This window comes from Budorcas taxicolor, chromosome 3, assembly GCF_023091745.1.
Source record: "Budorcas taxicolor isolate Tak-1 chromosome 3, Takin1.1, whole genome shotgun sequence".
In the NCBI taxonomy this organism is placed as follows: domain Eukaryota; kingdom Metazoa; phylum Chordata; class Mammalia; order Artiodactyla; family Bovidae; genus Budorcas; species Budorcas taxicolor.
In genome coordinates, this window is record NC_068912.1 from 49,311,998 (window position 1) to 49,336,767 (window position 24,770).

Consider the following 24,770-nt stretch of genomic DNA (forward strand, 5'->3'; position numbering starts at 1 on the left):
CTCAGCACCTGGACCGGCCAGCAGCCGAAGGACACTCGCGCTCGGCGGCGGGTTGAATCACGGGTGAATCAGTCCTTGCAGGGTCCCGGAGTTTCCTACTGGGAGGAGGCGGGGCGGGGTGTGGACTCGCCGGGGGCCGCCCACCGAGGCGAAGAAGGCGGGCCGGGGGCGGGGAGTCGGGAGGAGAGGCGGGGGCGGACTCCGCACGGGCGGAGGCGCAAATGTGCGCCCAGCTCTTTAAAGCGCGGCGGGGACGGGCTCCCACAAACTCTGGGCTCTCCGCGTCCCTCCCGGTTCATCCTGCAGCCCCAGGTGCCTCCAGCCCAGCCTCGGCAGCATCCTCACTTCTCCAGCCTCCGGGGCTCAGCAGAATCTTTGAGACCTCGCAGTCAGCGCGGGGACATGGCGACCCCCAACGGGCTCCGGGTGCCCTGCCCCCAGGCCGCCGTCGCTCGGGCTCTTCTATTCGGCTTAGTCCTCATCCAGGTGGCCGGAGTCGCCGGTGAGTGGCACCCGCCTCGAAGAGCCCTGGGGTGAGCCACCGGGAGGAGGGAGGACGGGTCTGGCTGACCGCGGGCTCTCCCTGCCGCCCCGAGGTGCGGCTCGCCCGGGACCCGCCGCCCCTTCTGCTCGAGATGCTTGCCCTGGGCATCCATTGTTGCCTAAGTGCCTTTGGGGCTCTCGCTTTAGTTTCCCAGTGAGCCGACACCTTGAAAATGATGGGATAAGGCTCCGCACCTGCAGGGGTCGACAGGCAATGTTTGAATGTTATCCTTCATTGTATGTGGACTTTCCTTAATAAGAAACGGCTCGGTCTTCTCTTGATCGTCAGTGTTTTAGACTGGGTTAGTCAGTCCTTCCAAAATGTCGCTTGGATTGGAGCAGGCCCTGTAAGCCTGTTCTGTGTGAGACGCAGGCAGAGACTAACCTTCTGAGAACTGGCAAAGAAGACCTTAACAATAAGGCATCCTAACCGAATACAGCCGACAGTGTACAGGCTTATTGTCTGCCGGGGTGTCTGTGGAAGTTTCTGAAATAGTGACTGAAATTATTCATGGGGTTAGATAAAAGTGAAAAAAGTCAAGATTTGTTTTTTATTGGATGCAGTCCTAACTCTTCCGACATATGTGGGCTTTGCCCTTTAACATAGTTTGCAGAAACGCATCCTAGCCGGCTTTCCTTGCTAAATTAAACCTGGAATCCTGCCCTTCCCCCTTCTCCAGTTGGTCGGTGGATACCGTGGGCCCCTGAAGGCTCCTGAGCTGTGCTTCCAGGTCGTTATCACAGGGCTTTCCCCGCGAATAATCTCAAACAAGGACTTCAAGACCATTGTGTGTTTCCTTAGATCACCAGGTCGTCTTGCCATGAGAAAACTCTGGGTTTAGGAAAATATTGCCGATTTTTTTCTTATGATAATTCAGTTAAAGCTTTTGTGGTTAGGAAAATATTAATGTGAGGTTTATGATGATGGTACAGAGTGGGAATGTTTTATACCATCAACATAAAATTGTGTGCTGAGAAGTTCATGTAAACATTAAACTGTTTCTCTGTTGTTTAAAGGCACTACCGATGTAGTGGTAGCATATAATATAACTTGGAAGTCAACTAATTTCAAGACCATTTTGGAGTGGGAACCCAAACCCATCAATTATGTCTACACTGTTCAGATAAGGTAAGCTAGGTACCAAAAAAAGAAAAATAAGATTTTTGTTGTTTCCACTTTCCTGTGCTGAATACGGATGTCTTTAAAGCTGATTGACGGATGAAATTATTTAACAGATAACAGAGAATAAGAGGGCATTCATGGTAATGTGCTGGCCGGAGTCTGTAACACTGACCTTAAACTGATAGAATGTTTGGTTTCCGGAGATGATTGGGGAAATTTGTGAGTATAAGCTGTGGAGATGTGAACTTTCTTGAGCAAGCCGTGGTGGCACTGATAGATGTGGTCGTGGATCACTGATAACTCATTTCTCTGAGTACACACAGCCTTTTCTGTGCTGTCTAGACTGCCAGCTGGATCTAACATGTTAGAGAAGAGGTAGGGAGGAGTTTGGACGTATACGTTGCCCTTAAGCAGTGTTGGATTCTTTACTCTTTGGATTCATGATTCAAAATTCCGTTGCATACATGATCTTGGAGGAGGTCAAATCCGTGATTCACTGAGCAGGGAAGGAATACACCATCAAGTTTTTGGTTTTAGCAAGTTTTTGGTTTCTGAAAGGTTCTAGGATGCTTGGTAGAGATCTTATTAAGTAGAGGACAGCAGCTATGGAAACTAAGACTCCTTATAGAAGGCACAGACATGTCGCTGACTAAAATTAAAGGTTTTTTTGCTGTTTTGTTTAACTTGTACCAAGTCTTTTATAGCATTTGAAATGCAGCTCTTAAGTATGGAGTGGGTCTTTTAGGCAGATGTTCTTTTTTTTTTTTTCCAACATCAACTTCATGACAACTATTGCCAAGCCAACAGGGAAGAAAATTTGTGTGTGCATGCATACATGCTTGTATATATACAAAGAAAGATTTAGAGGAATTTAAAAGTAGCGGTAATAATTCCAATTATGGCCAAACTGGTCAAATCAGATTCCACTTGATGAAAGTTACTAATTCCACAAATGCAGGCAGGGCTGAAGTTTACCTTAGTAGACACTTTGTTTCTGAGTAGTGAAAAGATTTTAGGAAGGATGCTTACCTCCTAAATATATTGAATCTTAAGTTTGGTGAACGTGAGAAAACATATTTCTGATTTACCAGATTTTTAAACATTTAGACTGTCAATTCTGAGTTGTCAGACTGCAAGGCTACTGTTACGTAAGCGTGTCAAGTCTTAAGTTCTCAACTGCAAGGCTGCTATTATTTAAGCGGACATGGCCCCCGTGTGCAAACAACCTAGCGCAGAGCTGCAGCTTGGGGGCGCCCGCGGGCCCTGGGTTGGGTCCGGCCCAGCGGGCCATCTATCCTCGTGTGCTGAAGGAACTGTGAGAGGTCCCAAGCCCCTGCCGGAGACCTGCACTCTTCCGTTACCAGCCCACGGGTAAATGGGATTCCTAGGTAAAGGGACCATAGTAGTCATTTTATAGACGAGGAAACCCGCCCTGGAAAGGTAAGGGATTTACCTTGGTGTGCTCACAGCAGGGTCAGGAAGCAAGGCCTACGGAGCAGCGCGCACCCCGACCTTCTCAGTGGGTCTGCGTGAGTCTTATGTGAGACTCCAGAGCCGGGAGGAGGAAAGAGAGCCGTTCCCCCTGGTCCTCTCAGTGCACCTTTCTCCCGCCCGGTCCTCTTCCCTAGAGAAAGCATCTTGACCCGCCGCTCCTCCAGAGCCAGCCGCCCCACCACCAGCCTGTGCCCAGACACAGGGAGCCATAGCTGTGCCTGGAGCGCCAACTGCATTTTTCCTTTTTGGAAGCAGTTTTCAGTCGCAAAGTGTTACTGGCTCAAGCCTTGCCACCCAACCATCCCCTGAAATACTGGTTCCATAAATTCTAAATTGGAACTTCCAGAGCTTGTAGAAAATAACCTGCTCCTTAATTGGCGGGTCTGAATTCTGCTGGGATTTTTTTAGAAGTTCAGGCGGGACTTTTATTATTTCCAAATCAGGAGATTTTGCAATACCCAGAGGAACCTCGGAGGCGTTTATAGTGTTAATGCTGATAATAGCAGTCAAGAGGAACTGACTGCAGAATTGCCCCTTCCCAACCAGTTCGCAGTACTTAAAAGCTCTATAACTTTTGGTGATTATTACCTGTGCTAGGTTTTTTCAGAGGTCTGTGGTTCCTCCTGTGAGCTGAAGGAACCGCAAATGCTATCTCTCAGATGGAATGTAGCCACAGCACCCAGAAGTGTTTCTCCTGTTATCTGAACAGCTTGTTTGCCATAGCAGTGGAGAAGAATCATCAGGTTCTTGTTCACTTTTAAAAATAGAAATGATGCCGTTTTTAAAAATGCATTCTGGTCATTCTGGAATTAAGGCTGCATCTCTACTTTTATCACAGAAAATTAGAGAAATTCAAGAGTATGTAAACATATTTCTGTCTTAATCTTCGTTTGTGAATTTACGGACCAAGAGTATGTTTGTCCACACCCTCTTAGCCTGGTTATTTAGTTCAGACTTTTAAAAGATTCTTATTTATGATTCTTATGACTGGATTTAGACAGTTAAATCCATATGGCAACTTGTTTCCTCCCCAGTTGAGCCTCTAAATGTAAACCATCTAATGCTCCACAAATCCTGGCCATGTGCAAGCCCTAAAACCCCACTGTTGGAGGAGCACAGGGCTGGAAGTACCAGGCTCACTTAAGTGCTTTAATGAGATATCCGTGCTGGGGCCAGGGAAGGGAGAGATCAGTTCTGAGCAAGGAGATCTGGAGTTTCTTGTAGAAGGTGGGACTGGAGTGTGGCCTGGAATGACGGACAGGACACTCTGGGGGTTGACGATGGGGAACAACAGAGCAGCTCTCAGCTCGCGTGGCACATTTGTCAGTGCCTCGAGTGGCACTGACATTTTTCTAGGAATTGTTTCAGGTCTGCAGAATAGTTTCACGTTTTTCATAGAAGTTCTTTATATCATTTCAGGATAATTTCATTTTTAGTGCTTCTTTAAATCATTTTCTCTTCGATGATATCTTACAAAAGAAAATTCTGTCTTAAGAGAGACTCAGATCTGTCTTAGTCTCAGACTTTGACAGACACTACCTGTATTGTTACTCTATAGTTTTTGATGGCTCATCCTGTGAAAGTGGGGGAGGCAAGTACTGATCGTATAATGAGAAGAACAGACCCAGCTCTCATCTCATTAGCTGTAAGACCTTATACAAGTTACGTAGCAGCTCTGAGCTTCAGTATCCTCATATGTGAGAAAGAGCCAGTACTTTCTTGAAAGGATTAATACCAAACGCAGTAACATGTTTAAGGGTCCAGTAGAGCACCTGGCTTATGGTAGTTTTAATAACTGTTAAGTAACCACACCAATAATGGTCACAATAGAATGTAACAGAATAGAATGTATTATTATAGACTGTATGACTGCATTGACTATATTCTACATAGAATACAGAATGTGATAAACAGAATATAATCATATAATAAGTAGACTAATAAATAATTGAGTCTTGATGGAAAATTGTCCCTTCTCCCACAGAGTCATGACAAATCATCCACATTTTAAGAAAGGTATTTAACGAAATGATTCAGAGCACAGACCCAGTAGTCAAACTCCTGTCTGGCTCAGAAACCCAGCTGTGTGACTTTGCGCTGGTCACCCAACTTCCCTTTGCCTCAGTGAGTGGCCTTATCTGTAAGAACAAAGGCAATTTCAGAGCGCCCCCTCGCCCCCACCAAAGGTTGCTGAGAGGACCTGAAGTGCTCAGCGTAGCAAAGGCCTCCTCAGGATTGCTGTGGAAGTCAGTGTAGGAACACAGCAGCCCAGCCAGAAAACAGTTACCTTGTTGGATGCAAATCATAATGCTCCATTTCTCTTCCTTCCTTTCCTCAGCCCTAGATTAGGAAACTGGAAAAACAAATGCTTTCACACAACAAACACGGAGTGCGACGTCACTGATGAGATTGTGAAAAATGTGAACGAGACGTATCTGGCGAGGGTCCTTTCCTACCCGGAGGACACCAGCATTTCCACTGTGGAGCCTCCGTTTGCCAACTCCCCGGAGTTCACACCCTACCTAGAGAGTAAGTAGCTCAATTTGTAGTGACCTTTCTTATTTCCATAAATCTCTAACTATTCTGTGAGCTTGTGACCCTTAGGAATGATTACCTTAAAGAAGTGTTTATCCATGAACACATCTGCTCAGAAAGTAGTAAGCCACAGCCCTCTTCGCTCATTCTGGATGCGGTAGGAGGCTCATGGGATGTGAACTTTGGAGTTGATAAAAATGTCATCAAGTAGCTTTCTCCACCAGTCTGTCTCCAGACCCTACCAGTAACTGGCTGGATAGGGGGCAGAGAGTAGGAAATTCACAAGAGGCTGGCAGTTCCAATATTTCCCCATATAGATTGGTGAGCAAAAAGTTCCATAAGATCTTATGGAAAAGCCCAAATGAAATTTTTGACTGACCCAATATTTAGGAGCTTTTATATATCTTCTGAATTTTGTGTCCCATCATCAGACCAGAAGTCCCAGTTAGGGTTTTTCACAGAAGGTTACAAATCCACTGGGAAAGTTCGGTTTCCCCTCCCATCCCGTCGTTGGGCTTGCTGACCTTTTTCCTCACTTGACCAGGATTTGAGTCCTGTGATGTGCTGGCGCTTGCCGGGCCAGCTCCCGTCCTGCTTCCTTCATGCTGCTCTTGAAAACACAGAATGCTTTTCTCCCCAGCCTTTGCTAAGGGAGTACAAAGGATTCCTGCCAAGTAGGAGATGCAGATTTTTGATCATGGCTATGTGTTTTAAATAAACACACATGTAGCACACCGAGAAGAGTGAAATCAGCGGCTCTGGTAGAAGATTTAGAATGAAAGTGTTGTGTTATTGGTGTTTTTATGTTTACCCCGCTGATACCCCATGACGAGTTTCTTCAGGCAGGGGTGGAGGGAATGGGGCAGAGGAACAGGCAGCCCCTTTCCCCTTAGTGTCTACTCTGAGGGTGGAAACAGGGGGCAGCCTCACCCCAGGTGAATCGGACGACCTGCCCTGAGCCTCTGTCTGCCAGAGCCTGTCTTCAAACTCCTTGGTGCTTTTAGCTGTGTGCCTCTCCCGGTTCTAAGCTTAGACCCCACCCATGACCACCGACAGTAACTACAGGTTCATTGATATTTAGTCTCCCTCCTTGGGCAGCATCCTCACGATTTCTTTCATAGTGCTTGAGGATCTTTTAAAATAATTTCCATTTATTTTTACTTTTGGCTGTGCTGGGCCCTCCTTGCTGCACGGGCTCCTCTCTAGCTGTGGTGCACAGGCTTCTCGTTTCGATGGCTTCTCTTGTGGAGACCGGCTCTAGGGTGCATGGCCTCAGTGACTGTGGTTTCTGGGCTCTGGAGCGTAGGCTCAGTAGTTGCGGCACAAGGGCGTAGTTGCTCTGAGGCATGCGGGATCTAACCAGATCAGGGATCGAGTCCCTGTCCCCTGCATTGGCCGGCAGATTCTTTAACACTGAGCCAACAGGCAAGCCCCGTTCTTGAGCTTTTTGTAAGCTACTTCAAATCCTTTTTTGGTGCAAGAGAGAAAATAGTTTATATTTCTGTGTGCTCATACACACACATCCTTGCCTATAATTCCTATTGAATTATGAGGATTTGTTTCACTATTATTCAACCAAACCACATGAGATAATTGAGCCATCAAAGAGACCTGGTGGTTAAAAGTGATTTTTTGAGATACCAAGGACATTTCATGGGCTTTCCCACAACCTCTATTGTATCTAAAATATGGAATCTTTTGCAGCTGTTTGGTTAACCACATGTGGCTGTTGAACACTTGAAATGTCAGCTAATGCCGTATGTGTAAAATATACACTGGATTTTGAGAAAGATCTCAAAGTTTTCATATTGATTTGAATGTTAAAGTTATAATATTTTAGCCATATTGGATTAAATGAAATAGATTAACTTTACTCACCTTTTTACTTTTTCTAATGAGACCACAAGGAGATAGATTTAAAGTGACATCTGTGGCTCCCAGTACATTTCCGCTAGACAGCACTGCTATAGAATGTCTCTTGGTTCAGCTCCAGTGCCAGGGAGCTGGTTCTTTGAGGTATTTCATGAGGGATGACTAGGTGGTTATTAACCATGATAACTCAATGGGGTTCTACTTTGTATAGAACTCTTTAGTCCCAACGAAGCTCTTTTTCTGTGTTTTAGCAAACCTTGGACAGCCAACAATTCGGAGTTTTGAACAAGTTGGGACAAAACTGAATGTGACCATACAAGATGCACGTACATTAGTCAGAGCGGACGGCAAATTTCTAAGCCTCCGGGATGTTTTTGGCAAGGACTTGAATTATACACTTTATTACTGGAAAGCTTCCAGTACAGGAAAGGTGAGCATTCTTTTGTTTTTATGACTTTTTAAAAATTGCAAATCCTTGATTTCACTTCTTCTCCAAGTCAAACATCAAAGCAAGTCGTTGACAGGGCAGTGTTGTGGAGTGGGAAGCAGACTGCTGTCTTGGTTCTGCCTGTGACTTCAGCTGCTTTGGACTGGCCCGCCTCGGGTACCCAGATTCCCAGCCAAGGGGCAGGACCAGTCATCTCTAAGGTTCCCACTAGCTCCCACATTTCTTCTTCTATTGAGGATCCCAGAGACAGAATTTGTTTTTCATTCAACAATTAGTACTTCTTTCCTTTTTTCCTTTCTTGCAGATATCTTCTAATGGGGCTAAATATTGGGTTGACTGTATCCAAAGTGGATGTCTTCATCCTTGGGGGAAAAAATCCTTAGCAGTTATCAGGGGGAGCTTGATGAGCCAACTGACTTCCAATCTTTATGTCAGATGTGTCCACGTAGGCTGGGCTTCCCTGGTGGCTCAGGCCATAAAGAATCTGCCTGCAATGCAGGAGACCCAGGTTCTATCCCTGAGCTGGGAAGATCGCCTGGGAAAGGGAATGGCTACCCACTCCAGTATTCTTGACTGGAGAATTCCATGGACTGAGGAGCCTGGCGGGCTACAGTCCATGGGGTTGCAGAGTCAGACACAACTGAGCGACTAACACTTTCATTTTACTACCACACGGACTTAGTAAAGGCAACAGAATTCACTCTGAGCCTGGATGAATAAAGAACTCTTATCTTTTAACAGAAAAAGGCCACAACAAACACTAATGGGTTTTTGATTGATGTGGATAAAGGCGAAAACTATTGTTTCCATGTTCAAGCAGTGATTCTATCACGAAGAGCTAACCAGAAGAGTCCAGAAAGTCCCATCGTGTGCACTAGCCACGAGAAAGGTCTGGCCACAGGTGAGGCTCTGCCCGCGGTCTGGGAGGCAGGGCTGCCTTCCGCGGGACCAGCTACACCCTCAGGACTAGACATACTATCTTCAGGGTTTCTTGCGGTTGGGGCAGGGGGAGGGTACTCATGATTTTAGACGTTTAGTTTCTGTGTCATTCCCTTGTATTAACAGGTGTTTTTTAGTTTTTTTTTTTTTTCTAGCACCTAGCATGCACTAAGCTCTCTGCTGAGCGAGCCCTGGGCCCATGGTAGATGTTTAGGATTTAGTATCAAATCACAGATTTCTCTGGGCATTTTTTCATACTTCTGGTTTGTGGTGAGCTTCACCAGCTCACCTGGGGAACTGGGTATAGCAACACCCATAGACGTTTGTGAGCACCTATCATGGGCTGTTAGCCCAGCGTCATAACCCATGAAGCAAAGGGATTGGGGCTAGCAGATACATGTGTACATGTGTGTGCCTCAGTGGCACACGTGTGCACACATGTGCCACACCACAGCACAGACACCAGGTGAGGAGTGGATCTTATCTGGAGGTGCCATGGAGGCTCAGACATGTGCACGAGGCTGAGAGCCCAGGAATCTGCCTCCAGGCTTGATTGGGATTGTGCTCTGAGTAAGGGAACAGAAGAGTGAGAGGATAGTAATAATGACCTAGTGCCTTGCTGAGAGGTAGTTTAAATATTTTAAAGTCACTTTAAAAATTCTCTCCTGTTAACTGACAATGACAAAAGGAAAGGGCTCTCCTTCTCCCAGGTCCTGCACCGTTTGGGCCATCACACCTGCAGCCCTCACATCCATCTTCCTAAAGCCAGCTTGAGTTCCCCTGCCTCGCTGTCTTCGCGCACACCTAGATCGCTGCTTCCCCTGCCTCTTCTTTCTCTGCTGAAATGTGTCCTCTGAGAATCGTTTCATGTGCCGCCTCTACCAGGAAGCCTTCTTATTGCCCCAACCAGTTATGTCTTCTTTATGTGAATCTGGGTAGCACTCTGTATCTCTCTTTGCACTGATAGTTCATCTTCTACTATAATCATTGCTACCCAACTCGGCATCATCTTTAGCCACTTGTTTCTAACAGCTATTCTTGCTTCCATCTACATGTATCTTTCTAGACTGTGAGCATTAACTAGTTTGTTAAATGCTTTTTCATTGTTGTCAATTGCCTGCAAACATCTAGGGTTTGAGAGATTCTTTCCCTAACAGAAATGTGTGGTGGAGAAAAGAGATTTCAAGTTACACAAAAGCTGGATGGTATAATTTGGGGTTATGCCCTGGGTTCTGCCCACTGAAAAATGAGATTCAGGCTCTCTCTCTGAGTTGACTTGGTACCTTTTATTTTTCAGAACTTTTCTTCATCATTGGAGCAGTGATGCTTGTGATCATCATCTTCATCGTCGTCCTGTCTGTGACCCTGCACAAGTGCAGGAAGGTGAGAGCAGGGCAAAGTGGGAAGGAGAACATGCCCCTCAACGCTGCATAAAAGATCCTGCTCTTGGATCTTTCTGCCAACTGCAGAGCTCGTGCTGCCCTATGACCAAGAGCTCTTAAGGCAGCAGAGCACATGGAAACACAAGTGACTGGAGCATACAGGCCCTGGGGCTCAAAGAAAGTTCTTATCTGACCTCTTCTTGCGATTAGCATCTTGGTTTCAACATCAGCATTAAGACACTTTGGAATGTAATGAGCGGTACAACCAACTCCAAGTTTTTAAAATTGCTGTTTTAACACTAAGGCACCTTTTGCACATATCATGCTTTCATACTGTACATTTTCTACATTCAAGTTGAAGCCAGATTATCTAAGGAAAAACAAATGAACAAATGCCTTAAAAATTCCTGCGTGGACTTTTGGAGAACTTTTGAGAGGCTGACATCAAACCATGTGGGCAAGTAAGGTGGAAACTGGGTGGACTTTATAACGTCTGTCTGTCTTTTTGTAATATGGTGTTTAAGGTCTTTTTCTTCTTTTTTTTTTTTGAGTGCTTTCGGAGGTTTGAACAATTAGCAAACATTTATATGAATGTGTTAAGAGCAGAAGACTTGTATTTGGGGCACATTCTTAATATGCATTACAGTTTAGCACTTTAACTGACAAATGCTGTTGATGAAACACTTGACAGCTAACTATGTTTTTATAAGACTACTCTACCAACAAATTATATAGAGTTTAAGATTTAAGGTACTTCAAACTTTATGGTCCACATTGTATGTATTTATATAATTTGAAAAAAGGTTTTATATATGGGGATTTTCTATTTATAGAGGTAATATTTTTGTTTGTATATTTTGAGATAATTTATTTAATATACTTTTATATAAATAAAGGTGACTGGGAAATGTGACTATTACATGTTCCAGTTATTATTTATGGTTTGGCCTTTGTATTGGTTGATTCTACTGCAGTAGCAAGTGACCCTGAAATTTTTAATGGCTTATGACAATGGTGTCTTTATGTTACCCTTATGGTTTGGAGGCCGTGGGCTGACTGCAGCTCTTCTTAATATCTTCTCATTCATTCTAGGACCCAAATCAAAGGTGAAACCCCTCTTAGGATCAGGACAGTGAAATGAATGTGGCTTAGTCGTGTCCGACTCTTTGCGACCCCGTGGACTATGCAGTCCATGGAATTCTCCAGGCCACAATACTAGAGTGGGTGGCCGTTTCCTTCTCATAGAGGGCAAAGGAAAAACAGGTAGAACAGGCAGCCATGTCTTCAGGCTTTAAGCTGCCTCCTAGGGCTTCCCAGGTGGTGCTAGTGGTAAAGAGCCCACCTGCCAATGCAGGAGACTTAAGCTGCCTCGTAAAACTTCTGCTCCAGAGTGGCAATATGTCACTTCTGCTTATGTACCATTGGCCCAGGCAGGACATATGACAAAGCCTGACATTACCCTGTGGGAGGCACCGCAGGTCACACGGCAATGGGCAGGGATGCATAGTTTCCAGGGAAGGGAGGAAATTGCCTGCCATCTACCACCGACTTAGCGGGAGAGAGTTCTTCCCATGGGCATTAGTTTGAGTTGCACATGAAGGTTGGAGAGGAGAACAGAAGAAAAATTTCTTGGATTGTTCAAAGAAAATTGGATAAAAGGACAACGTAAGATAGGAAGAGAGGGAAGTGGAGTGGAGTTTCTAGAATTAATTAAAAGCAAACTAGATTGAGGGGCATCCCAGGTGGCGCAGTTGGTAAAGAACTCCCCTGCCAGTGCAGGAGACACGGGAGACATGGTTTCGATCCTGAGTTGGGAAGATCCCCTGAAGTAGAAAATGGCAACCCACTCCATTATTCTTGCCTGGAAGATTCCATGGACAGAGGAGCCTGGGGGGCTACAGTCCATGGGGTCACAAAGAGTCAGACATGACTGAGCACGCGCGCGCACACACACAGTTGAGAGCCCTTTGTGACGTCAAGGACTGCTCCTTGACAGTGGCCTTGCCAATGGGCCACTGACTTCACTACCTCTGTCTGGAATGTAGAAAGTGAGTCCTCCATTAAATGCAAATAAAATCTAACTGATTGAAAGAGGATTCTAAGTAGAGATGAAAATGAGACTCCTGGCACACCATTGAGCCATAGTCTTGTTTGCTTCCTGCACAGTGTGGGGGATGGGGAGGAGCCGGGGGTGGGGGTGGGGGAGGGTAGGGAGGGGTGGGGGAGGGGGGGAGGGGGGGGGTGGGGGAGGCTGGGGGGGAGCGGGGGTGTGGTGGGAGCGGGGGTGTGGTAGGGGCGGGTGGGGGTAGTGCTGCCTAGGTAAGGTCTCAGAGGGCACCCCCACCTGCAAGTGGTCCCACAGAGGAGACCCTCGGCAAACACCCAGCTCCCTGCCCACCTGTTCACGAATTTTAAGTGCATTTTGTTCCTTTGCTCTAAAGAACTCTAAGCATTGTCAGTAAAATTCTAAACATGAAATGCTAGATACAACACCATATTCTAAGGAAGCACAGGCTAAACCTTTCATGTCTTCATAAAGATGGCAGCCTGAAAGAAAGGGGGAAAAAGTAGATATTTTGGAGAAAGTAAGGGAAGCGGACCAGTGGTTGGTTTATTGGGCCGGTTGGGTTGGGTTGTTTGCCATAGTCAGTCTGTGTCAGTGCCCGAGTGGCATTCACACCAGAGGAGGAGGGTGTGCATTTGCAGCAGAGAGGGGTTGGCATGGAGGCATGTCCTGAAAGAAGTGTGCGCTGGCTGTTATCTTGAATTCCTGCTCCCATGGGGCTAACTGGGGCAAAGAGCTTAGTGCACGAGGGTAGAACAAGCTCCCAGAGACGGCATCTGGCTGCTCTCTCCCTGCCAGGAATTAGTACCGCGTTATGCAATCCCGTGGCCTCATAATCTAAGGAATGTGAATGGTCCCACTAAAGAAAGCACTGGTAGACTGAAAGCTGGTCTGGGTAGGAATGAGGTGTCTGGCTGTTCACAGGGAAGGAATTCATTATAGATCCAAACAGGGCTACAGTGCAATGATTGGGACGCTTCAACACTGCAAATTAAGAAAGCACTGGTAGACTGAAAGCTGGTCTGGGTAGGAATGAGGTGTCTGGCTGTTCACAGGGAAGGAATTCATTATAGATCCAAACAAGGCTACAGTGCAATGATTGGGACGCTTCAACACTGCAAATTCTAACCACGACTCAGGTTTTCACACCCGTCCTTATTGCTAAGACTAAAGAGCTACTCCGAACATCATCATCGTAGTTAGTGCTGGGGCAGAAGAATAAACTTTTGACTGTTCTCCAGGATTTGCTGCCCTCTAGTGGGCCATATCATACTTCGTTATTTATTCTGGCCCCTTAAAGTGTCCCGAAAAGCTAACTGCTAGTAAACTAAACGTTCGTGCTTTGAAGACAGGTTTTTACGATCTTAAATCATTAACCAAGTTTGACTTACATATAAGAGACTAATATTTGTGAAATCCAAAGATATTTTACCTTAGTTACAGCTGACAGCCAGTAACCTAAGGACTTGTCTCAAATAAACAAAGGAAACAATTCAACCACATAGTAAATAAACTTATTTCCAAATGTAGTTTTCACCTGTTCTAAGACGTGTGTATTTAGCATGTGTGATTTTCCTCCAGTAGTTACCTGAGAAGCATTGTGACTTTCATTCATACCACACGCATTCAATGGACTCTAGTTCTTTCTCACACCCCTGCTTTTCAGCTGCAGACAGAGGTGATTCTGGCTTTGCCATTCAGCCCATTCCTTCCTCGTGTCTGCAGAAATTGGCACATGTGCTAACCTGTTCTAGGAAGGGTGACTCTCGGGGCTCTTTCTGGGAATGTCAGGATGCTCTCTCTCTTGCTGAACATAATAAAGAAATGTGTTAGCCACAATGTTAGCTTAATCCAATGGTCCTCAAAGTGTGGTCCCTATCGCACGTGATGGAATAAGAATGAGCATCATTTGAGAACTTATTAGAGAAGTAAATTCATAACCCTGACCTCAGACTTACTTAGAAATCTATATTTTAACAAGAAGTCTTTCAAGTGATCTAATGCTCAGTAAAGTTTCAGAACCATTGGCTTAATCTCTAATTTACTGCCATGAGAGACTAGGAATAGTTCTATTCTCAAACGGGACATTTCTGAGCCAAGAGAGGTCCGAACTCAGTCTGCTGTGAAGCCTAAATCAAAGGAAGAATACACAGAGCCTAGATAAGATCCTCAGTCTGCAGCTGCTGCACTGGAAGGTCTATCACACATGGTCTGTTGGGACTTTTCCTGTTGCAAGGTGCCAAAACTCAGGAGAACTTAAGCAAAATTGGGAAGCCTATTCTCTCTTTTTGTCAAGTGAGCTAATTGCTCAAAAGTTCTTCAATACTTTTTAGCTTAAATTCCATGATTATGTGTTATTAGATACAACACAAATAATTACCAACTGAAAGATAACAGTACCTCTGGCAGAAATGGAAATACTTTATAACAATCCAGGAGTTTTGTAACAGAAATTGCAATCCACCTTGAACACACAAAATCCAACAAACATTTAGAACGGGGTTCTAAAAAAGCTTTAAGAAAGGTTTTTGACATAATGCAGCCTGAATTTCAAAAATCACTGGAAATCTATGCTCCATCTGCGAAGCAACATGTCTTCTCTAAGTTTATAAGGTCAGAGAACAAGAAACTTTCAGAGGGGCAGGAAGATGCTTTTCCTTTGCATAACAGCATCTGGGTGGGAAGTACCCTTTAAGACCAAGATTGTGGCGCCATCTTCGGTTGCTGAGAAAGATTGCAACTTGACTAGAATTCATGAACTGGGCTTCCCTGGTGACTAAGCTGGTAAAGTGTCTGCCTGCAATGTGGGAGACATGGGTTCAATCCCTAGGATGGGAAGATCCCCTGGAGAAGGGAACAGCTACCCACTCCAGTATTCTGGCCCGGAGAATTCCATGGACTGTATAGTCCATGGGGTCGCAAAGAATCAGATACGACTGAGCGACTTTCACACATACACAGTAAATAAAACCCAGAACACCCATAAATGATTAAGAATGAAGGAACATGGGGGTTGGAATGGTCAGAATCACTGGACCAGAGAACCTTCTCCAAGGTGCTACAAGTCTACCTGTGATGGTTTCTTTAGTCCAAAGCTGGAGAGCTCCACTCCAGAATCTGCTTGCAATACAAAGTGTGGCCTTGGGACATCATTTGAGAGGTAGTTTAAGATAGAAATTTTCGGATCCTACCCCTGTCCTACCAGGATCTGCATTTTCCAGGCACTTTGTATGCACACTGAAGTCTGGGAAGCTCTGCGATTTCCCCAGTCATTTAGCCCACTCTTCTGATTTCACAAAGGCAGGGTAGGGGAAGTAAGGCAGAGAAAGGAGAGAGACACTTCAGCAATGGATAGAAGTGCACAGCCCTGACAAGAAGATGCCATTTAGTTACCTTAAATATCAGCAAGTTATTAATCCACGCCAAAACTAAAAGCAGAGACATGATCATACTCAAATACTACACATTTCACTAGGATAGTATTTTGAGGACCTCTGCTTTAATTCACAGGTTTCTGAACACCAAAAGCTTTCCTGCCTCGATTTCTCAGATTCATGTGCCCTGCTTCTACCTACCCGGCCTCCAAGACTGTGGATAATAATTCCTGATCTCTCAGGTGCCTTCCTCTCCCAGATGCCCAGGGTACTCTTCCTACCTCCTTCCTGCACTCTCACAGGTCTTTCTTCCTACCCATAATGTTGTACAGAATAGATATTTACTTGCCATGGCCCCTTTCTAGATGGTAATTTTTTCCGGCAAGAACCATGCTTATGCAATTGAATCCATTCATTTATTCTAATATTGTGTGTACGCAGTCGTGTCTGACTCTTTTGCAGCCCCATGGACTGTAGCCCACCAGGCTCCTCCGTCCATGGGATTTTCCAGGCAAGAATACTGGAGTGGGTTGTCATTTACTTTTCCAGGGTATCTTCCTGACCCAGGATCAAACCCACATCTCTTGCGTCTCCTGCATTCTAATATTAAGCACCTACTATTTGATAAAATATAAACGGTACAATCTCAGCTCTTGTGGAGCTGATGTGTTTGTGGGGTAAAATGACAAACAGGTAATGGCAACAGAACATAAACATTATGATAAGGGAAGTCTAGGGTGCTTTGGGGAACTCAGGTGGGGCCCTCTAACCTGGACTTGGAAGGGTATCTAAAAATATCAGCTGAAGGACAGAGTTAACCAATTGGATGGAGGAAAGGGAGAGGAGGAAGCATGAGAAGGGTTCCAGAAGAGGGAAGGCTTGATCACAAACAGTAACTTGAACATAGGAAAATGCCAAAAATAAATGCGTGTTTGACAAAATCTGGAGTTTTATATTGCCTTCAGCATCCCAAAGTCAAAGCCATTTGGCTAAATATCTTTGGCTAACTTGAGAGTTGGGCCAATTAATTTATGTTTAAAATTTATCTTTCTAGGGGATATATGTATATGTGTAACTGATTCACTTTGCTGTATAGCAAAAACTAACACAATATTGTAAAGCAACTATACTCCAATAAAAATTAAAAAAGAATACACAGCCTCTGTCCTCTAGGACTTCATGTCTGACATGGGAGACAGATATGATGGTAAATAATTGTCATGCAGTACACAGAAGCGATGTCTTCAACCGAGCAGGTGCAGAAGTAGCACTGATTAGGAGTTTCCTCCCCTTTAGAAGAGCATCATTACGGGTGTGGTCAATTCTTAGTCACTTAGCTGCAACAGAGCTTCCGCATTTCCCCACACAGTCTCCAATTAGAAGACTACTATCCAGGTTGAAAACAACAAAGAGACCTTTATCAACTAAAAACTACAAATGTATCTTTCTTTAAAAAAATTTTTAGAAAGTACTAGCTCTATGTGAAGTCAAGTGGGCCTTAGAAAGCATCACTAGGAACAAAGCTAGTGGAGGGGATGGAATTCCAGTAGAGCTATTTCAAATCCTGAAAGATGACGCTGTGAAAGTGCTGCACACAATATGCCAACAAATTTGGAAAACTCAGCAGTGGCCACAGGACTGGAAAAGGTCCGTTTTCATTCCAATCCCAAAGAAAGGCAATGCCAAAGAATGCTCAAACTACCGCACAATTGCACTCATCTCACACGCTAGTAAAGTAATGCTCAAAATTCTCCAAGCCAGACTTCAGCAATATGTGAACTGTGAACTTCCTGATGTTCAAGCTGGTTTTAGAAAAGGCAGAGAAACCAGAGATCAAATTGCCAACATCCCCACTGGATCATGGAAAAAGCAAGAGAGTTCCAGGAAAACATCTATTTCTGCTTTATTGACTATGCCAAAGCCTTTGACTGTGTGGATCACAATAAACTGTGGAAAATTCTGAAAGAGATGGGGAATACCAGACCACCTGACCTGCCTCTTGAGAAATCTGTATGCAGGCCAGGAAGCAACAGTTAGAACTGGATATGGAACAACAGACTGGTTCCAAATAGGAAAAGGAGTACGTCAAGGCTGTATATTGTCACCCTGCTTATTTAACTTATATGCAAAGTACATCATGAGAAACGCTGGACTGGAAGAAACACAAGCTGCAATCAAGATTGCCGGGAGAAATATCAATAACCTCAGATATGCAGATGACACCACCCTTATGGCAGAAAGTGAAGAGGAACTAAAAAGCCTCTTGATGAAAGTAAAAGAGGAGAGTGAAAATGTTGGCTTAAAGCTCAACATTCAGAAAACAAAGATCATGGCATCTGGTCCCATCACTTCATGGGAAATAGATGGGGAAACAGTGCAAACAGTGTCAGACTTTATTTTGGGGGGCTCCAAAATCACTGCAGATGGTGACTGCACCCATGAAATTAAAAGACGCTCACTCATTGGAAGAAAAGTTATGAGCAACCTAGATAGTATATTCAAAAGCAGAGATATTACTTTGCCGACTAAGGTCCGTCTAGTCAAGGCTACGGTTTTTCCAGTAGTCATGTATGGATGTGAGAGTTGGACTGTGAAGAAGGCTGAGAGCCAAAGAATTGATGCTTTTGAACTGTGGTGTTGGAGAAGACTCTTGAAAGTCCCTTGGACTGCAAGGAGATCCAACCAGTCCATTCTGAAGGAGATCAACCCTGGCATTTCTTTGGAAGGAATGATGCTAAAGCTGAAACTCCAGTACTTTGGCCACCTCATGCGAAGAGTTGACTCATTGGATTAGACTTTGATGCTGGGAGGGATTGGGGACAGGAGGAGAAGGGGACAACAGAGGATGAGATGGCTGGATGGCATCACTGACTCGATGGACGCGAGTCTGAGTGAACTCTGGGAGTTGGTGATGGACAGGGAGGCCTGGTGTGCTGCGATTCATGAAGTCACAAAGAGTCGGACACGACTGAGCGACTGAACTGAACTGAACTGAGCTCTATTTTTTTTAATTTAGGATGATCATTAATACTTTAAGAAGCATTTTCAGAGAACCAGAACGACCAGGTCACAGAGCTTGCTCTTTCATTCTAAGAACTAGCAAAAAGAGCTTTATTTGAGTCAGCGGAACATTCTAAAAAGATTATACATCATGGGTCTGCTCTACATAATCACTGGAAATATGATACTCTAAAGAACACCTCAGAATCATGGCCTGATTTTTCATTTTGAGTTTTCTTAAATGTAGTATCCTCTTTATTGCTAAAATAAGCAAACTTTTGTGAAAAAAAAATGAATATAATGACTTTTAAAAATCTTTATGGACTTCCAAAGATGAAACATGCTTCTCTTCTCCTTCCTAAGACCCCACTACCATGATACTAAGTAATCTTAAAAGGTTATAATCTATAGAGACAAAGAAAAAAAGAGAGAGGAAATTAATGGACTCAGTTAATAATGCACTGAGACATAGAAAAAGCTTATACACAGAAAGGGGAGTCATACCCTATTGTGTGCAGAGGAGGAAAAGAGGAGAGGAAAATTAATTTGCCTTCACAGAGTTCTCAAGAGGCTCAGACACTCCGACTTGCCAGATATGGCAGAGGATATTCTTGAGACTATATTCAGTGACTATAAATGGAAGGACAGTGGCTATAAAAAATATTTAGGGGAAAATGATCTTAAGCTTAAGTTCAGTTATTATAGCTGAACTTCCCACCAAGTGTAACAGAACAAGGATATTTTCACACATAAGGGACTTCACAGAATTTTCCTTCCATGCTTTCTTTCCCAGGATGCTGCTGTAGGACACGTTCCACTGAACAAGTGAGTAAATCCCAAACAGAGGAAGATGTGGGATGCAATGCAAGAGAGCTCAGTGTCAGGCTGATAGCTCGGTGGGCCTACAGAACCACAGTGAAGAGGGACAGAGGACCCCAGGGAAACTATCTCTGGCAAGTAATAGAACATTGACATGGTGGCACAGCTGGGAATAATTGAAGATTGTTATATGACAATTACACCAGATGGGGCAAATTGTTTTTTTTTTGAAGGAAGGCAATCAGAAACTAGAGGGGAAAGACAGTAAGAAAGGGACATAGTTTTCTGTTTGGTTCTGCAGTAAACAGAATTACAGATTCACTAGAGAAAAACACTGGGAAAAAAACAAACACTGATCATTAATTTTAAATAATTTAACTGGAACTTCTGCTGTATTCTATCAATTGCAGAAGTATTCTATAAATGAGCCAGAGACAGCTCTTCCGTAATCACCTATAATGGCTCCTGTGTTGCTTATTTCTTCACAGAAGTTAGGATGATTAGCTAAAAGCCCACCTGTGACAGTCAAACTCTCACACATCAACTGCTTTAAATATAGTCCCAAACCATAGTTTTAGCCGATCAGAGCCTAACTACTTTACATATCCCAGGAAATTGTATTGAACATCTGCTGACCATAGCTAAGATAATCCTGTAAGACCCCAAGCCACTGTTGTCACAGAGCAGTTGCTGCTGAGGGACATCACCTAGACATGTGAGCCCTTCTCTGATTTCCAGGATCCCCCTGGGAGTCCCCTGTCCTACTGCCTTATAGGTGGTGGTCACAGGCCACCATCTCTGGAACTGTTTCTTAGTTCTGTCAGTTTTCACATGTGGAAGGGCTTCCTCTCTCATGCAACCCCGTCCAAGCGCTGCCCAAATAAAGTTTGTGTTACTGCCTCCCACGATCCTGTCTCCTTGATCAACTCCCAAGCCCCCGAGCTTACCACCAGAAGTTACAAAGGTTTACAGGCCCAAGGGGAGGGAACAGAGACCTCACTTCCCGATGCAGTATGTTGATCCCATACTGCACAGAACATGTGGGGTGGGACCATCCTTGGAAGACACTATCTGTCACAAAGGCACGTTTATAAAAAGTAATGACTAGGAAATAAGACGGATACAAGAATCAGAAAATAAAATAGAATCAACAAGCATCAAATGCCTAGCAATAAAGCTAATGAAAATATGTAATACCTCTACACTGAAAAAAACAAAACATTCAGTTCAGTTGCTCAGTCGTGTCCGACTCTTTGAGACCCCATGGACTGCAGCCTGCCAGGGTTCTCTGTCCGTTACCAACTCCCGGAGCTTGCCCAAACTCATGTCCATTGAGTCGGTGATGCCATCCAACCATCTCATCCTCTGTCGTCCCCTTCTCCTGCCCTCAATCTTTCCCAGCATCAGGGTCTTTTCACATCAGGCGGCCTAAGTATTGGAGCTCCAGCTTCAGCATCAGTCCTTCCAATGAATATTCAGGACTGATTTCCTTTAGGATTGACTGATCTCCTTGCAGTTCAAGGGACTCTCAAGAGTCTTCTCCAACACTACAGTTCAAAAGCATCAATTCTTTGGTGCTCAGCTTTCTTTATAGTCCAACTCTCACATCCATACACAACACAGAAAAAACTATCTTTGACTAAACGAAACTTTGTTGGAAAGTAACATCTCTGCTTTTTAATATGCTGTCTAGGTTGATCATAGCTTTCCTTCCAAGGAGCATCTTTTTAATTTCATGGCTTCAGTCACCATCTGCAGTGATTTTGGAGCCCAAGAAAATAAGTCTGTCATTGTTTTCATTGTTTCCCCATCTATTTGCCATGAAGTGATGGGACCGGATACCATGATCTTCATTTTCTGAATGTTCAGTTTTAAGCCAGCTTTTTCACTCTTCTTTTACTTTCATCAAGAGGCTCTTCATTTCCTCTTCACTTTCTTTCATAAGGGTGGTGTCATCTGCATATCTGAGGTTACTGATATTTCTCCCAGCAATCTTGATCCCAGCTTGTGCTTCATCCAGCTCGGCATTTTGCATGATGTACTCTGCATAAAGTAAAAGAAGCAGGGTGACAATATACAGCCTTGACGTACTCCTTTCCCAATTTGGAGCCAGTTTGTTGTTATATGCCCAGTTCTAACTGTTGCTTCTTGACCTGCATACAAATTTCTCAGGAGGCAGGTCAGGTAGTCTGGTATTCCCATCTGTTTAAGAATTTTCCACAGTTTGTTGTGATCCACAAAGTAAAAGGTTTTGGAGTACTCAATAAAGCAGTAGATATTTTTCTGGAATTCTCTTGTTTTCTATGATCCAACGGATGTTGGCGATTTGATTTCTGGTTCCTCTGCCTTTTCTAAATCCAGCTTGAACATCTGGAAATCCTCAGTTCACATACTGTTGAAGCCTAGCTTGGAGAACTTTGAACCTTCCTTTGATAGCATGTGAGATGAGGGTAATTGTGCAGTAGTGTGAACATTCTTTGGCATTGCTTTTCTTTGGGATGGGAATGAAAACTGACCTTTTCCAATCCTGCAGCTGCTGCTGAGTTTTCCAAATTTGTTGGCATATTGAGTGCAGCACTTGCACAGCATCATCTTTTACAACTAGAAATAGCTCAACTGGAATTCCATCACCTCCACTAGCTTTGTTTGTAGTGATGCTTCCTAAGGCCCACTTGACCTCACACTCCAGGGTATCTGGCTTTAGGTGAGTGATCACACCATCATGGTTATCTGGGTCACTAAGATCTTTTTTGTACAGTTCTTCTGTGTATTCTTGCCACCTCTTCTTAATATCTTCTACTTCTGTTAGGTCCACCTGTTTTTGTCTTTTATTGTATCCAATTGTACCCATCTTTGCATGAAATGTTCCCTTGGTATCTCTAATTTTCTTGAAGAGATCGCTAGTCTTTCCCATTCTATTGTTTTCCTCTGTTTATTTGTATTGATCACTGAGGAGGGCTTTCTTCTCTCTCCTTGCTGTTCTTTGGAACTCTGCATTCAGATGGATAAATCTTTCCTCTTCTCCTTTGCGTTTTGCTTCTCTTCTTTTCTCAGCTATTTGTAAGGCCTTCTCAGACAACCAAATTTTTGCCTTTTTGCATTTCTTTCTCTTCAGGATGGTTTTGATCACAGCCTTCTGTACAATGTTATAAACCTCCGTCCATAGTTTTTCAGTCCCTTTAATCTATTTGTCACTTCCACTGTATAATCATAAGAACTTGATTTAGGTCATATCTGAATGGTCTAGTGGTTTTCCCTACTTTCTTCAATTTGTCTGAATTTGGCAATAAGAAGTTCACAGGAATTGAAAAAGTCTTAAACAGAGGAATCTATCATGTTCAGGAATTTTGCAGCTGCTAATTTTAACTAGGTCAAGGTGGTTAGCTGTGTTCAATATATATGTGGGGTTTTGTTTTGTTATTGGTTGATGAAGCCTTTATCATTATGAAATATCCTTTTTAATGTTTAGAAATGCTCATTGTCTTAAAAGTATACTTTGGGTTCTGAGACAAAATGATGGAGTAGAAGGATTCGAGCTCACCTCCTCTCACAAAAACACCAAAATCACAACTATCTGCTGAAGAAAGAGACAAACGCACACATTGACAAAAAAGACTGGAACCTACGCAAAAAAGATACTTTTCATCCAGAGACAAAGCAGCAGCCACAGTGAGACAGCAGGAGAGATCTGGGACCTAATCAAATCCCATACCTCCCAGGTGGGCGACCCACAAGCTGGAAAATACTTTTATCACAGAGCTTCTCTCACAGAAGTTAGAGTTCTGAGCCCCCATCAGGCTTCCCAGGCTGGGGGTCTGGCATCAGGTAGAGGAGCCCTCAGAGCATCTGGTTTGGAAGGCCAAAGGGGCTTGATGAAAGGAACTTTACAGGACAAGGGGAAACAGAAAATCCACTCTTGGAGGGTACACACAAATCTCATGTGCACGGGACCCAGGGGGAAAGCAGCGACTTCCTAGGAGCCTGGGCCAGGAGCACCTCGTGGTCTTGGAAGGACTCTGGGAGATGTAGGGGCAGGATGCAGCTATGGCTCATTGTGGGGACAAGGACACCAGTGGCGGAGGCACCCCCAACAGCCCACAGGTGCCAGTGCTGGGACGCCTCAGGCAGACAACAAATAGGGTGAGACAGGGGACAGGCTGCCTAAAATCTTCCTGAGTCCACAGCCACCTGCAAACACACCTGTTGACACAGCACTGCCCACTGGAGAGACAGACAAGACTCAGCTCCACCCACCAGTGGGCAGGCACTAGTCCTTCCCACTAAGAAGCCTACACAAGTTTCTAGATCAGCCTCACCCACCAAGAGGCAGACACCAGAAGCAAAAGGACCTACAACCCTGCATTCCCAGGACGGGAGGTCACACACACAGAAAGTCAGACAAAATGAGACAGCAGAGGAATATGTTCCAGATGAAGGAACAAGACAAAACCCCAGAAGAGTGACGAAGTGAGGCAGAGATCAGTGATTACTTGAAAAAGAACTCAGAGTAATGAGTGTAAAGATGATCCAAGATTTTGGAGAAATAATGGGGGCACAGACTGAGAAGACAGAAGCAATGCTTAACAAAGAGCTAGAAGATATAAAGAACAGTTGAACAATACAATAATTGAAACGAAAAATACACAAAAAGGAATCGATAGCAGAATAAATGAGGCAGAACCATGGATAAGTAAGCTGGAAGACAGAATGATGGAAATTACTGCTGTGGAACAGAATAAAGAAAACAGAATGAAAACCAATGAGGACAGTTTAAGAGACCTCTGGGACACACTTAAATGCACCAACATTCACATAATAGAGGTCCCAAAGGAAAAGAGAAAAAGAGCCTGAAAAAAATACCCAAAGACATAGTAGCTGAAAACTTCCCTAGCGTGGGAAAGGAAACAGCCACCCAAGTTCAAGAAGCACAGAAAGCCCCATACACGATAAATCCAAAAAAAGAACATGCCGAGACACATAATAATCAACTTGACAAAAATCAAAGACAACATTAAAGAAATTAAACAACAAAAGTTAAAGAAAAAACATTAAAAACAACAGGCAAAAGCAACAAATAATATATAAGGGAATCCCCGTAAGGTTATCAGCTGATTTTGCAGCAGAAACTGCAGCCTACCAGGAAGTGGCACAATATTTTTTACACTGACAAAAGGAG

General features: G+C 44.1%; 1 protein-coding gene across 1 annotated transcript; it reads left to right on the forward strand.

Annotated features, from left to right (window-relative positions):
• Positions 1–256: 256 nt before the first annotated feature.
• On the forward strand, positions 257–11,154 carry F3 (coagulation factor III, tissue factor). The gene is made up of 6 exons (XM_052637559.1): positions 257–502; positions 1,561–1,672; positions 5,499–5,689; positions 7,819–7,997; positions 8,757–8,916; positions 10,252–11,154. The coding sequence occupies exons 1-6, from the start codon at positions 403–405 to the stop codon at positions 10,386–10,388; spliced, it is 879 nt and encodes a 292-aa protein (XP_052493519.1). The 5' UTR covers positions 257–402; the 3' UTR covers positions 10,389–11,154.
• Positions 11,155–24,770: the final 13,616 nt, after the last annotated feature.

What these genes read in the sequence shown, in the direction of transcription:
- F3 (XM_052637559.1), top strand. Translation starts at nt 403, where the DNA reads ATGGCGACCCCCAACGGGCTCCGGGTGCCCTGCCCCCAGGCCGCCGTC. An exon ending in CCAGGTGGCCGGAGTCGCCG is followed by an intron (nt 503 to 1,560) that starts GTGAGTGGCACC and finishes TGTTGTTTAAAG; the next exon opens with GCACTACCGATGTAGTGGTA. An exon ending in AAGCTTCCAGTACAGGAAAG is followed by an intron (nt 7,998 to 8,756) that starts GTGAGCATTCTT and finishes ATCTTTTAACAG; the next exon opens with AAAAAGGCCACAACAAACAC.